Source organism: Nanorana parkeri, unplaced genomic scaffold (assembly GCF_000935625.1).
Source record: "Nanorana parkeri isolate BGI_ZX_2015 unplaced genomic scaffold, ASM93562v1 scaffold1188, whole genome shotgun sequence".
NCBI classification, from domain to species: domain Eukaryota; kingdom Metazoa; phylum Chordata; class Amphibia; order Anura; family Dicroglossidae; genus Nanorana; species Nanorana parkeri.
In genome coordinates, this window is record NW_017307456.1 from 274,414 (window position 1) to 290,533 (window position 16,120).

Sequence of the window (16,120 nt, forward strand, 5' to 3'; positions counted from 1 at the left end):
GCAGCATCAACCTTATTTAAAGTGACATTAAAGGATACATTTTTTTTATCTCTCCACCCAATGTTATTGTTAGCACTTACCTTAAATGATGTCTCTTAATCCGATCTTCTTTCCTGATGTTTTCATCTGTCCCTCCAGCGGTGCGGCGGCTCTCCGATCCAGCGCTGACTCCTCTCTGCTTGCTGGCACTTCTGATCTCACGGTGTCTGCATGCGGGTACCTTGCATCTCTGCTCGTCTCCCGGCCAAGAATCCGAACTGCGCATGCGCCCGCCCCAAGATTGTTTTGCGGCCACCCGAACAGTTTTGCTTTCTCGGGCGGGAGCGCGCAGCAAAAATAAATTAAGTTTAAACCGCTATTAAAGCGTTTTTTTTTTTTAAAACTGTTTGCCTATATCTACTGCTTGATAGCAGTAGATATAGGCAAAAAAAACCCGGAGGGTTTAGAACCCCTTTAAGTTACTGCACATGCTCAATAACTCAAAAATTGATTATTTATGAAGGTCGGGGCAGCAAGTGGGCAATCCCTGCATATTTATAGACTGAGTGGCATCAACCCACCTGTAAAGTAGGCATGGTTGGTGGTTCAAAAAACACAAACAAGGGGCGCCTTTCCTGGTGCAGACACATTTATTAAGAACAAAAGCAAAAATGAATGTGAAACATACTCACAAAGGTCGACATGATTACAGTGTAAAGAGTAAGTACATGGACCCAAGAAGAAGCCTGTGATTGCTGCACAACCGTGTCTGTGTGCCAGCCAAGAAGACTGTGTGATGACGCGTTTCCGGGGTCGCGCCCCCTTCATCAAATGCCACACTGTAATCATGTCTACCTTTATGAGTATGTTTCACATTCATTTTTGCTTTTGTTCTTAATAAATTTGTCTGCACCAGGAAAGGCGCCCCTTCTTTGTGTTTTTTCCCTAGATTTTGCAGTCTCCCTGGCTGGTTTGGGGCAGCATCCTGCAGACTCTCTACAACCTGCTTCAATTTTAAACAGATTTTGTTTTTTATTATGCTTTTTATTGCATTGTTATATCCTGGCTGAGCAGTCCTATCTGGCGCTTTTTTTGTTCATATCCATGGTTGGTGGTTCCTTCGTATTCAGAGGCAGGGTCTAATTCGGGCCAACCCATTAGTATGCTGTATAACAGGATAGTATATGTTAGGACTTTACAACTCCTTAAATTATCACCATGAGCACGAGAAACTTGATGGAAAGACGTTGATTTTCAGTGGTGGGTAGGAACGGGTTAAATGGATTCTGTGCAAAGAGATACAAAGATTGCCACTGCTGCCTACTTCCTGAAAATGCTAATTACCTGGATGACTGCCTTCAGATTTCTGATATCCTGACCTGGAATAGGCATAGAGCAAGTGTGTTCAGAACATCTGATCCAGCTGCTTGATGACTATTGAAGCCGGCATACCGACATGGCTGCCAGGCAACTAGCATTTTCAGAGAGGAGTAAATGGCATCCTCTTAGTTTCCCAGTACTGATTATCCTCACAATCCCTCTGAAAAATCCATAGATTTTCTTCACTCAGTTCCTTCCAGGAAAAACAAACCCAGTCAGCGGTGAACGACTTTATTCATACAATTTCTCAGGTATGTCACAAATAATTCAAAATACTTTTTTTTTTTTGTTATTTTGTATATTTTTACTTTAAAAAATATATAAAAGCGATAAAAGTCATAGATCTGTGTATCCAACGAGAATAAAGATTCGACTTTGTAAATATTGTACAATTTTCAGAAACAGGTGGAACAAAGTGACAGTTGCAGCTTGAAGCGGGTGACGCCACATCTGTGTGTGACTCAGTGTCCTACTTCTATATAAAACCTATACAAGTGAATGATAACTAGCACTGCGTACAGCCATCTAATTCAAGGAAATGCTAATCTTACAAGACAGGAAATGAAGCGGGATTAACCAATTCATCCACAATTCAATACATTGCAGTTACTTTAAAAAAAAAATAGAAGGGGGAAAAAAACAGTGGGGAAAAACTTTTTTTTAAAACTATTTTGCAGCAATTTGGCATGGAGGAGGGGCTTCAGTAAATAAGCGGACCGTACGTTAGAGTGCAAGGTCCACGTGAATTTGACAATTAGCCAGGCATATTGCTTTCGGCACAGGTTAAAGTGACACTAAACAGGAGTTAAATCTTAAAAATACATTCAAGTACCTTAACTAGTAACAAAAATGTATCTTATTTGTGTATCACTTCCTCAAATCATCTCAGAATTGGTGCTGACACTGTCCTTCCTTCTGGAGGGGGGCTACTTTTGTTCCCCATGGGCCCTGTGTGTGCTGTCCCAAGCTCACTCCCGTGATGGATTACAATCCTAATACAAATTAGATAACTATTTAAGTGCATGATGGGAAGTCCAAGTTCACTCCCATTATGGACTAAAATAGTTTAGTAATTTGTATTGAGAGTGTAGCCCATCACGGGAGTGAGCTTGGAGAAAAAAAAGCACAGCGTGAATTCCTAACCAGCAAAATCTGATCCTGCAGAAATGAATAGAATGGAAGCTATAGTGGTGGCACCAGTTTCTAGCAACTCAATATGTTGCAAGCTCAAAAATATTAAGTGAGGCCACAAGTGACATCCTCAATTGTCAGGCCCACTTAACTAAGGGAACAAAGCACATGAATAACCTGTACATAATTCACAACATAGGATGTTAGTCCTCATACGAATCATGAGAAAGCTAAGAGGGTTGTCAGCAGATAGAGCCAGGGCTGAGAAGGTCCACCACAATCACTTCTTGTGTTTGTTCATGAGGTTCATCTGACCATTTCTTTCCTCCAAGGGCCTAGAAAACAGACAATATTTTACTATGTCATACATGTATATAGTCTGCATTGCCCTGCAGAGAACTCTGGCCATCTCACATAAAAGTGGTGGCTCTTAGGACTTGGACACTTATTATTTAGCTCTGACGTGTCATTCTTATGTTTCACATATGTCTGAGCTCCTCCATGCAGTCATCTTCTGCCATACAAGAGCAACATCACCAAGCACTAGAGACTGGGGCTAACTCCCATGATGTGCTGGTTAATAGGTGACCATGTTTCCTCTGACTTCCAGACTTCTGGCTTTGCAATATACATGTGCAAATTGTTTCATTCCGGATCAAAATTCGTACGAATTTTCCAAAAATTCAGACACATCCGAATTTCCCAATCCCAATGCATCCGAATGTGCCCGAATCCAAATTTCCATTTCGGAGCCAGTCAAAAACGAAACTGAATTGGAAATGTGACTTTTCTGTCGAATCAGATGTTTTTTTTTCAGTTAAATGCATCCGAATGGGTCTGAACACGAATTTTCGTTAAGGCAACATGGGAGCCATATACAGTATATACATATAATACTAAAGCTGAGGCTCCTAGACCCGAATGGCATTCAGGATCCGAATTTAATATGGCCTAATTAGGAAGTCATTTTACAACAACGTAACACATATTTGGTGTCACCGAAGTTGGCTTTCTTCTGTGGCATCCCATATATGTGCCATCTGTTTGTGCTGAAAACACCCTTGTATACCCGTTGCATGGGGACCGAGCCATCTCATGTTACTGGGAACTGGGAAGATCATAAGACCACTGTGATAGCCTCCACCTTCCAGAATGTGCCAAGCGGAAATCACATTGTAGGACCATGGACTTGTGTGCAGTCTTCCTCAGTGTACCCGGTCAAGCGCATCTCCTAATCTAACCCAATGCCATGAGAGTTGATTCAAGTGCCTTCCTCTCCATCATATGCTGTCCTAGGAACATGTGAATAATGATTCCTGTCCACAATCCTCTGCCCTCTGCAAAGACTCAAAGACAAAATATTTCCATGGGCCCAGAGCAAGCAAAGAAACAAAACTTATTTGCTTTGACGTGTTGTGTGGTCATTTTCTTCCATTACAGCAATAAGCCACATCCCACCTCCACATCGTGGTTAGGTGATTTTTCTGTCTTTACAACCCTGATATTAATGATACTCTTGGCCAGTTTTATCTCTGCTGACCATGCTGATGGATCATCTCCATCTACACCTCCTCTCTTGGTCAGTGGATAACCTCGCATGGCTTCCAAATGCAGGCAAGTTTATCTCTCACCTCTTCAGTCAGTCTTATTGAGCACCCCTAATTTATTAACTGGCATATCAGTATGGATGTCACACCACCTCTTAAAACTTGGTCTTTTAAAAACGAAGCTCATGATATTGAGGGTGCTTGGTGTAATCATGGTCTCTGACCTCTGCTTTCAGCTCCATATCTAATCTTTATCCAAATCCTGCCTCCTTCACCTCTGTAACATCTCCAAAATACACCCCTTCCTGACCAATGACACCACCAAGATACTTTTTTTACTCCTTTTTATCTCTCACCTTGACTATTGCAACTCCCTCCTCGTTGGCCGATCTCTACACATCTATCCCCCTTCAGTCTATTATGAATGCCACTTGCGGATCCATCCACCTTACCATCCATTTAATGGTCACTACCCCTCTCTGCCAACCCCACCACTGGTTTTCAATCAAAGAATAAAACTCACAATACTAACAACAACATACATGCCATCCAGTCTGCCCTGAGCTATGTCACCAACCTCGCCAAATATCACCCAAACCATCCTCTTCGATCTTTCCACGACCTCCTTCTCTTTAACTCCCTCGTCACCTCCTCCAAGACTTTTCCACAGCATTAAACTCCAGCCTTCCCTTCAGTCTTGCCCAGTTGTACCGGCTCCTCTACTGGACTGAAATTTGCTTCCTCTCAATTCACTGCACACTGTGAGCATCTCATAATGTGCATTGGACGCTGATAGGGCCCACTGCATTCCCTGGCTGGAGGGTGTCCAGAATGATCTAGTCCTTTCCTCCACAGCCTGGCCCTGCCCCTTCAATTCATTGGATTTCAGTTTTTTCAATCATAACCTAGGATGGTCTACATGTGGATGCGGCCTGTCTTGGAATGTCCACTCCTTCAGAATGGCATCCACCCATCCAGGAATTTCGATATTTGCATGACTCCTGCCAAGAGCCAGCCCACTGCCTGCATTAAGGTTTAGGATTCTATAGAGGAGTACTTAGGCAGGGTGCTGTGATACTTTCATGAAGCTACAGAACCCTGCTGGTCCCCCCCACCAGCGATGATCTGCCTGCATTGCATAGAGAAGTTCTGAGACCCAGTGATGATGTCACAAGGTCTAAAATAAAGCATATAATGAAAATGGAAAGATTTTATGTAAAATGTCATTAGGATGTTGATGAGGAGGAAAAGGATGGACCAATATAAGCAGATAAAACGTCAGCTTTAAATACATACTCACCTGTGTTTACAACGGCATCTCCTTCTCCTTGTACCTGAAACAGATAAAGAACATTACATCTCCCTCAAAGGATTCACATTATTAAATAGAACATATAGTATACAGTGTAAAGGAGGAACAGACTGTACATTTATCAGGATTGGGGTTGTCACCTGTCCAGGATTCACCCGGACTGTCTGGGTTTAGAGTCCCACAGGACAGCTGAAAACCCGGACACAAGATGCCAGGATGTCAGGCAGACAGGGGCAACCACAGGGTCCTGGTGTTCCAATATGAGTCCATTGAGGAGGCACGGGACACGGAGGGACGCTCTAACTTGGGCAGCATGGAGGTGTCTGAACCACAGGGTACAGATAAGTCTTGAAGGTCACAGTGGTTCTGCTTCAGGCAGATGTGTTGCTTCCTATCTCTCCTCACTCTTTCTCCTGGCTGTCTCTCCTTATTCTCTCTCCTTGTTCTCTCTCCTCGGTCTTTCTCCTTGCTCATCCTCCTGGCTGCCTCTCCTCGCTCTCTCTCCTTGCACTCTCTCCTGGCTGTCTCTCCTCACTCTTCCTTCTGGCTGTCTCTCCTCTCTTTCTCCTGGCCATCTCCCCTCACCTTTATGGCTGTCTCTCATCTCTCTCTCCTGGCGGTCTCTCCTCGTTCTCTCCCCAGGCAGTCTCTGCTCTCTACTGCTTTCTCTCCTCGCTCTCCTGGCTGTCTCTCCTCGCTCTTCCTCCTGGCTGTCTCTCCTCGCTCATCCTCCTGGCTGTCTCTACTTGCTCTCTCCTGGCTATCTCCCCTCACCCTCTCTTTTGGTTGTCTCTCCTGGCTGTCTCCTCCCCGCTCATCCTCCTGGCTGTCTCTCCTCGCTCATCCTCCTGGCTGTCTCTACTTGCTCTCTCCTGGCTGTCTCTCCTCAACCTCTCTTTTGGTTGTCTCTCCTGGCTGTCTCCTCCTCGCTCATCCTCGTGGCTGTCTCTCCTCGCTCATCCTCCTGGCTGTCTCTACTTGCTCTCTCCTGGCTGTCTCTTCTCACTCTCCCTCCAGGCTGTCTCTCTTCGCTTTCCTGGCTGTCTCCTCCTCGCTCATCCTCCTGGCTGTCTCTCTTTGCTCATCCTCCTGGCTGTCTCTCTTTGCTCATCCTCCTGGCTGTCTCTCCTCGCTCTCTCTCCTGACTGTGAAGGAGGAGATGAGTAGGGGGCCACATTCTACTTGGCTCTTTCAGTGCAGAAGTTTGGAATGTATTTTGGATAAAACAAAGTGTGATTTTGGTTACAAAGCGTGACTTATTAGCAGGGGACAGCCATTGCTTTCACTCCATTTTGCTCCATTTGCCACTTTTCTCACTTTGATGTCCCCAAATACAGACCAAACATCAGCTAAGCAGACTTCATATACAGGAATGTGTTATAGGACATTTCTTAAAGGAAAAATACAAGTAAATGAAAAATGTAATCTGAACTTCAAGTTCAGATTTCAACTGAACTGAAGAATAACCCTTTTTAAAACCTTACATTGGTCCAACTTGATTACATCTAATTCTTCATAAATCACAGCTGGGGGGCTGCTGGGGATTCTGAAATTCACTGTAAAAGCCTGTTCATTGACACCTGGTCTACATATCTAACTACTGAACTACCCCTAGATCAATTACGTGACGTAATGCTTATTTTCCAATATTCCAAATGGTTTCTTACTGCCAAACTCACTAATTCACTGGGTGCCCTCGATGTCCTTTGACGTAACGCACCACGAACACGGCCAAATGCTGGACTTAATTCCCCTACGTGGAATGCTGAAACGCATTACCATCCCCAGACGACTTTTCTCACACGCAACATCTCTCAATCTCAACTTCATGACCGAGTGTATTAATGGTTACTATGGTTACTCTAATTTCCAGCACCAACTGTTAATTTGTTGCCTGTATTGCTGTTGCCCTCCAGGCGTTGGTGTATTATTTTATTATTTTGTCTGTTGTTCTTTCATTTGCTAACATATGCAAACTGGTCTGAACGGGAACCTTTCCCGCACATGAAAAGGTATATCTCTACATCACTAGAGACTGGTTGACTATTTACTTACCTTATCGCTTTGTTATAGCTCACCAAATACTCTGTACTTTATGTCTTGTATGATTGACAATACATACATGTTGTATTATTCTTTGTTCGAAAATAAAAAATGTACATGCAAAAAAAAAAAAAGCCTGTTCATACAGTCAGTGCTGATCTCTTCCAGGTGCTGCTGGAGCGACTTGTCATTTACTGTATATACTGAACACAGGGTGTCTATTACTAAACAAGTGACAGAACCGTTTGCCCTGCGAATCTCTGTGAATGTTTGTTCTGTGCAAATAGAGGTAAAAATGAACATTCTTCATATATTTTCTTTTCAGGTCAAATGTAATGTAAATGAATACCACATTATGACCACTAAATGGAGCTGAGAAGCATAGGAAATAATATATATTTCCTATGCTCCTCCATTCCATCTAGTGACAAAAATCCAGTATTATATTACATTACATTCGACCCGAAGAGAAATATACTAAAAACATTCACAGAAATCCCCAGGGCCAATGGCTATGTGATTTGTTTATCAATCGACTCCAGGGTTGTTGTGCGTTCAGCACTACCACCCTTTAGAGCACGTTTTATTTTTAAAAATTAAATACAAGGCGCTCTCTGGTTGGATGAGGTGGGGCAAATGATATCTTGATTCCCACATCATCCAATTACAGAATACCTTACATTCATTGAAATAATACAAGACATTCCGCAAATGGCAGAGGTGAGCAATTGCTGAGCGAGCGACTCCCTGTGCTATGTATTCAGACGGCAAGTGACTTGAGCAGCACCCGGAAGTGACCAGTTCCTTGGGAAAGTCAATTCTCTAGCACAGTCCCCTCGCTCCTTGCATGTCACAGTCCTCTCTTTGCAGGCAGGCTTTCTCTATATTACATAAGTGAGGAGTCACAATGCAGAACCTTGTCTATTTTTGCAGGTCTTGTGCTGATCAGGTGTAAGTATGCATCAAGGAAGGGAAAACACTATTGGGTGCTGTGGCCCGAGAGTTGCACAATGAGTATCAAATGTCCTCGTACGGCCCTGAGACTGCAAGTTGGGGAACAGAGGTTTACAGTTTTACATTTGTAATTACTTGTACTGTTGCTTACTCAGACTAAGCATCCATATCTGTAGTTGATTTAAAGTAGAACTATGGGCAAAAACCATCTATAATGCAGTCTATAACTAGCACTACTATGTGCAGTAGAACCCCCAGACTTCTATGGGTCTATCTCCCTGTCCCATAGAAACCTATGGGGGCCTGTTAAGCATTTGTGGGCAGTAGGATGAAAAGGATGGGCCAGTCGCAGGTAAATATTGCTTTGGAACCCCTTTGGGGGGCACTTGACTGCAGAACTTAGTAAGCATCCAGCTGAGAAGGGTGAAGGTAGGATAGATCAGTACAGTGATGAAGGGGGCAGGGATTGAGATAGGTACAAAAACTTTCAGAAAATTGCTGTTTGAGAGGTTTTTTTTAATGAAGTGTGGTTATTTGTTTTGTTTTTTTAGATGTTTGGAATTTTCTGTGATTTTCAGTAGTTGACCCTCTTCCTACGTAGAAAAAGGAACCACACATCCAGATCCTCTTTTTCAGCTGCATTAAAAATGTATATATAAAACCATAAAAACTCTGTGCCTTTACCCCATAACTATTTTTTAAAAAGTGGTTGTGTCTGATTCATATCGAAGATTGATATCCATAAATTTATTTAAATATAGCCCAGCGCCTAATATTAGAATCTCTATGATTAGTGCTTACTCCCCTGTGTAACCCTCTCCCATATCAAAGAATAAGCAATATAATTAATACAACACATACACAAAGAAAGTGAATAAAAGTAAATAAACAATAAATAAAAACAATTCCTGCAGTCTCCGTGTTCTTCTAGATTTGTCATAATCTATTTTTTAGTGCAGAAACTCCAATCCTCGTGGGACCCTTCAGCAACCACAAATGTTATCTCCTTTTTGCCAAAATTCATATTAAATTAAGTGAAAACCACCAATTTCATGCTCCCCCTGCCTTAGCTTCACTCACCAGTGGATGTCCTCCAGTGGCAAAACGCGCTGGACGGGGCTTGTGATGTCATTAGGCAAGCCTTGCTTTCGGGGACTGGGAGGAGTAAGCTAGACCCAAGATGTACAGTGTATGTTAGTGCTGACAATGCCGAAATTCAAACAATGGCAAAACTAAATTATATATTGGAATCCACCACCTCCATGCTCCCCCTTTCCTTAGCTTGACTCACTAGAGGGTGTCCTCTAGTGACAAAACGCATTGGAATCGGGGCTTGTGAATCATGCTTCTGGGATCAGGAGCACTAAGCTAGACCTAAGCTGCATATGTTCAATAGGTGTAAATGCTCTAAATTGGAACAATGCCAAAAATGTAATTATATATTGAAATCCACCACTTCCCCCTTCCTTAGCTTCACTCACCAGAGAATGACCTCCAGTGATGAAACGTTTTGTCCAGGGCTAGTGACGTCATTACACAATGCTTGCTGCTGGAGCTTGGTAGAAGTAAGCTTGACATAAGCTATGTATGTTAGCCCTGGCAATGGCAAAATTCAAACAGTACCAAAATAAAAGTTGTATATTGTGGAAACCACCAACTCCATGCTCCCCCTTGTTTAGCTTCACTGAGCAGAAGAGTTAGACCATTATCAGTAAAAAGGTCAATTTGCCCTTGATCTGGCATCACAATTCTCCTCAACCACCAAGAGAGATACAAATAGTGCAAAACCTTTACCTTTCCTGAGGAAGGCCTCCAGTGACCTAAAATACATTTGTAAGCTTTGACGTAATTATGCGACACTTGCTTTTGGGATCAGGAGAAGTAGGTAGGTAGTAGACGTAAGTTGTATGTGTTAGTGCTGGCGTAGCATTTGTTATTATAAGCGTTGATCTTACCTGTTATAATAACAAAAAATGGTTTTACGCTATTTGGATTTCCCTTCTTGTTTAAAAACATGGTACTGCTCTGGTGAATTTGTGGAGTGTGATGTCAGATAATGGACATATATATTTTGGGGAAAATGCATATTGACCTATTTAATTGATAAATGTCAATATATTTCAGTGAGGGAAGCTAAGAAAAGGGGAACATAGAGCGGGCGGATTCCACTATATATAATATGAATTTTGTCATTCTGTGTGGTGAAGATCAACAGTTCTTTTTATGGGAGAGGGTTACACAGGGCAGTAAACACTGTCAAGCATAGAGATTCTAAAATGAACCGCTGTGTTATATTTAAATACATTAAAGATTTCTAATTGGAGATGATTTTTAAAATCCGGTAATACTAAAACAGAAAAATGCTCATTTATGAGAACACTGACTTAATAGTATTGGCAACTCTGTATGTGAGTGAAGGTCATTATACATTATTGGACTCATTCATCAAGCTGAGACTAGCGGTTTTAAATATAAATTCCCTATGTTAGTTTGTTGTATTTATTCATTACACTTCTCTAATCCTAATTGATGTTTTGAGGTTTGAATTCAATGCACTTCAATGTACCTGTTACTCCAGATGTTTTTCAACTTTATTGCCATTTTTATTATCATATATTAAAGTGAATGTTTAGGCAAAACTTTCTTCTTTTTTTAATAGAGTGTAGAGGGGTAAAAAAAAAAAAATTATAAGGTTATAACTCCCCTCGCCCTTTTTAATTAGCCTTTGCATTTGTCTTTGTAGCCATTGTCACAGGCAAAGAATGTGATGGGAAATGTAACACTGGGAAATCCAACATTATACAGTTGTCCCAGGAATGGGGCACACCTGTTAGGATGACAACTGTCTAAAACTGTGACTTCTTGTTGTATCTCTGGGACAGGTAGAAAAGTTAAATCTCTTGATTTCTTTTATATACATATTATTAGATTTAACAAAGAATAAACAAAGACAACAGAAGGCACAATCAGTGTTGTAGGAATGCCAAGTAGAATGGCAAGCATCCAAACATAATACAATTCGGATAAGTGAAGTGCGGCAACTATTATGACTCAGTAAAAAAAAAAAATCTATAGTAATCCAGATCATTTTCATGCCTAAAGGGTGAGTGGAAGAACCAATTGGGCACACACCCCACGAAATCCAGAAGTTAGAGCCAAAGATAAAAATGGGTGACATAAGGACAAAAAACCAAACAAAGAAGAAAGATGAAGAAAAGGAACCGTATCCAGGAAAAGAAACATGTAGTAAAGAGAGAAGAGGAGATAAAGATTACATACTTTCTGCAGAAGACTTGGGGAAGGGAGAAGGGAGGAAGGGGGGTAGGAGCACGAGAGGTGACCTGGAGCGAGGCCGCACTGGTTGAAACAGCAAATTAAAGGCTCAGTAATGAGTGGTCAAACCCAGAAGAACGGTTAACCAACCCAGAGAGACATTTTCAAAAACTTAGAGTGAGTATTGTTAAGAACAGTGGTAAGTTTTCCATTGATCATTGTAACAGTGATCCGTTCTTTAATGCCCCAAAAACTCAAGGTGGGCTGTTGCCATGACCAGGCAGTTAAGGAAATCTCTTAATTTCAGTAGGACACATACAGCAAACAGGAAAAAAAAAAGCAAGAAAAATTCAACGGTGGTTTGAAAACATTCCCTACTCAATCCAGGAAAGAAAAGGCTAGTCATAAACTTATACAAGCAACATTTTTGGGGACTCAATTGTTTAGAAAAAAATGCAAAGCCCTTAAAGACAGTATATGATGTAGGAGGTTTATTAATAATAATTAAGTAAAATGCAGAATGGATAATAACTTATGAAACATTATCACTCGTTCTCATTAAAGTGTATCTAAACGTAAAAACAAAAATGTTATATGTTGCATCTTGCCATCCCTCAGATGAGACGGCTGCATTAGGTTTATGTTTTAGAATTCCATCACTGGAGCCTTAGGCACACAACTTTTTTAAACCCCTCTTCTAGAACCTCCTTTTTTTACATACAACATTTTCTTGTTGCCATGGTCTTATCTTGACTTAGAATGATGTGATAATGTGCAAACTTAATATGAGTTGACTAAACATACTAAGCTAAGAAAAATGTGTGGCCAATAACTGTACAGGAAAAAGCCTTCTCTTTGCCTCTACCACCTATAGGCACAAGCCTACCATGCTGAATGGTAAAGCCGGTCGTGCAAACAGCCCTTTCAGACAAAATGAAATGTTTTTACGACCCTGAGACATCAGGGTGCAGATGTCTCTAGACTAAACCATGTATTATGTTCTCACGCAAGTAGCTCATAGAGGGTCCCCGTGAAAAGCGGATGCTGCAGACATTTTCACCACATGTAACATAACATATAACATTATCAGAACATTCATCTCACATCGCCCCGGAAATCTCTGACCTATAATTTTTAAATGATGTACGTACCCACCACCTGCTCTGTATGTTTAAAGAGGGTCTTCAAGCAGCAATGAAAACTCAACTACAAACCCTTAGAATTGACTCTCTTTTTGCTCCCCAGGAAAGCTTCGAATTTGGTGTCCCAAATCCAAGTATTAAGCCCCATCAACTGCTGAGCTGCTCCCCATCTCATCATGCCTTTTACTGCTAATATGGACACTGGGAAACCAGAATCCAAAACAAGGATGACAATAACAACGCCAATAACAAGAGTTAATGCAGATGAAAGACTTGTTAGATCAAAGCACAGATTCACCAAGTAGAAACAACCTTGACAACTTAGAAATTAACTAAGTGACTAGTCTTTTTTCCAAATACCAATTAAAGATGCAATGTATGGTTCTACTGGATTGCACCTTTAATTGGTATTTGGAAAACAAATCCTGCAAAAAATGTAAAGCTATTTCAATGCCTAATGATTTTTATCAGGATCTCCTTTGATACGTTGCATACCCCTGTTGGGTTCCCTCTGCCTTCCAGCTCTGTTCCACAGCCAATTGAGGAGGAGTGGTGGGATGTGTAATCATATACAATCCCCTATAGAGGACAATTGCAGGAGCACAGTTGTCACTATTTGGATTTGGTTGGTGATGGCCACTTCCTCTAGCTGCTATTAAAAAACATAATTGCTCACAGTGGTTCACAGTTATAGAAAGCATTGGGGGCCACAGCCACTACCACCATCTACCCAACATCAGTCACAAGGCTTTTGCTCTAACTACTAGCAAATGGGGGACGTGGTACCGTTTTTGTGAACCCGTCAAGTAACATGATTTAAGTGGAAGCATCATGTCTTTTCTACATTACTTTGTCCACTACAGACTTTGATAAGCGGTTCAGGGTTGCTGAAATTGCTATTGGCACACAGATTAGCAAGAATAGAGCAGGTTTGCTTTTAGTGCCTGCTAGTGATTGGTAGCAAGAGTTAGCAGTTACAGGGACTGAGGACCGGATTACTGCTTTTTATTTGTGTATTCCATCATGTACAATTTTTCCTCAAAAAGATACCAACCTTACATTTACATATACATTTATTTACTGCTGTTGTTCAAAATAACAAATACAGGCTGTACATGTATGTTCTTTTTTTTTAAATGTAACACAACTGTTCTACTTTATGCAAAGTGTTAGCACTATATAAATCCTGTACAATAATAGTAATAATAATAATATTATTATTACTATTAATAATAATTAAAATATACAATTGATGTAATATCCTTAGCAAAGCTCTTTCCCTATATTATATATATATATAAGAAAAAAAAATTATGGACACATTTTTATTTTGATTCTTGATTTGTGTTCAAGTATAAAAAAAAAGCTGATGTGTTTGGGACGCCAGAAGGAAGAATTATTCTTCTGATTCGCCACAAAAATCTATTAACGGTATAACAGTAACACAGGAAATGTGTATAAAGGTTTTGTATACCTCTATGGTACAATTCTAAGTTAGAGGAAGTATATAAGCTGACTGGGTTTGGAAATTGGGAACAAAAAGGGCTGACGTATATACACCAAGTTTACGAAGGTACAACAATTCAAACTTTCTCAGAGTGACAAACGCACTATAAGCTACACAAATCATGTTTTTACCAGTATTTGCAATTACGTCATGCACTGCAGACGCAGAACCGCATATCGGAAATTATATGTAACGCGCCCTCCTGGATGAAGCTGCTAGCCCAAGCTAAGGGTGGAAAACGAGGTATTGTAGCAAAAATGTATCACAAATTGTTAAAAGGGGGATAGAAGTAATGTCGTTTTTCGAGGGCAGAAGGGATGGCACCAGGATATTGGGGAGTTGAAGAAGGAAGAATGGTAAAAAGCAATGAAAATAGTAAATAGACTGTTCACTGTCGGCTACACATAGATTGACACAATTATTTATTTTACACCGTGCATACCGCACACCAAAGCAATGATTTCAACGGGGTTATATGCAAGATCCCGCTTGTAAAAGGTGTGGCCATTTAGAAGGCACATTAATACACTTATTATGGCACTGTCCTAAATTATTTCGATATTGGAAGAATATAATTAAAGTGATAAATTATATATATATATAAATTATATATACAGTGTATTTGTGTGCGCGTCTGCATTTGTAAATGCAGCATGAGAAAAAAAAGTGTTGCTACAATGTCATTAAACATTTGAAATCATTCATAAAAACCGTCCCCTTTTCTTAGGTATACATTTTTGGGTTTTGTTTTAGTCTTGGTTTTGGTTTAGTCCACATTTTTTCCTAAATGTGACAATTTTGTTCTCATTTTTCAAAAGACTTTTCACCAGTTTAACTGTTTTCCAGCTCTGCTTTATTAATACATGAAAACAGGGTGAATTCATCCAGAGTTTAACCTAAAGAGCTTTAAATAATTCAGATCATAACAGAGGAACAATAATAAAATTCTCATAAATAAGTGTTGTTGCTTTTTTTTCAATTCAACTGAGAATTAAAAACATTCCCTGTGTTTTCCTTCCATAAGCTTTATTATTTTCCAAATTATATAACATACAAAATGTATACAAAAATGTATACAAATATAAGGGAATAAATAAATAACAAAAAAAAACGACACCACATAATTATCTTTTGGGCTCATATTATACTATGATTCTTGCTATTTTAACAAACATGTGATTTACCAGTGAGTTATCATTTATCCCTTCTTCAGCCATTCTTTCCAGAGTTCCGTGAATTTCCCTGCTTTTCCTCTATGCCAAAATAATAACTTTCCCCTTCCCAACATTATATTAACCATTTTAATCCAGTGCTTATACATAGATGGACTAGGTGAGATCCATTTCAGTTTTCTAGCCATAAAAACCAACCTAGTAATGGACAATTTCTGAGATCTTGTGCCTAAGTCCTCTGGCAGAATTCCCAGAACACAAATACTCGGGTCCATCTCCAGGTTAATTGAATATATTTTATTTGTCCAATTTGATTTAAATAGTTGCTTTCCTCTATAGATTTTTTTAAACAATAAAATTAACAGTTTTTTAAAAAAGTTGAAAATATTCAATTAATATGCATTAAATGTTCCGGGTTTTTTTTTTTGTTTTTTTTTAGCAAAATATATCTGACAGCAATATAAAATGCCTTTATTTTGTTTTGGCAGGAACACACTATTCTTCATAATTTTATTTTTTTATTAAGAAGCTTTCAATTTATTTGTAACAACACACAAATTATTGCTGGTGAGCCTAACTCTTGATTATTGATATGTAGGGTTAAAGAAACAAATTTGAATAGCAGAATTATCTCTAGTACTTGGTAGAAATAACCCTATACCCTGCAGTATTATAACAAT

General features: G+C 40.0%; 1 protein-coding gene across 1 annotated transcript in view; it reads right to left on the minus strand.

The window, feature by feature from the left end:
* Positions 1 to 2,731: 2,731 nt before the first annotated feature.
* The window catches only part of CD8A (CD8a molecule), a 45,890-nt gene continuing 32,501 nt past the window's right edge, over positions 2,732 to 16,120 (minus strand). The window contains exons 5-6 of the mRNA XM_018568437.1: positions 5,338 to 5,371; positions 2,732 to 2,825 (exon numbers count right to left, since the gene is read on the minus strand). Of these exons, the coding sequence (XP_018423939.1) occupies positions 2,771 to 2,825; positions 5,338 to 5,371 (89 nt within the window). The 3' untranslated portion in view covers positions 2,732 to 2,770. The remainder of the gene's footprint in view (positions 2,826 to 5,337; positions 5,372 to 16,120) is intronic.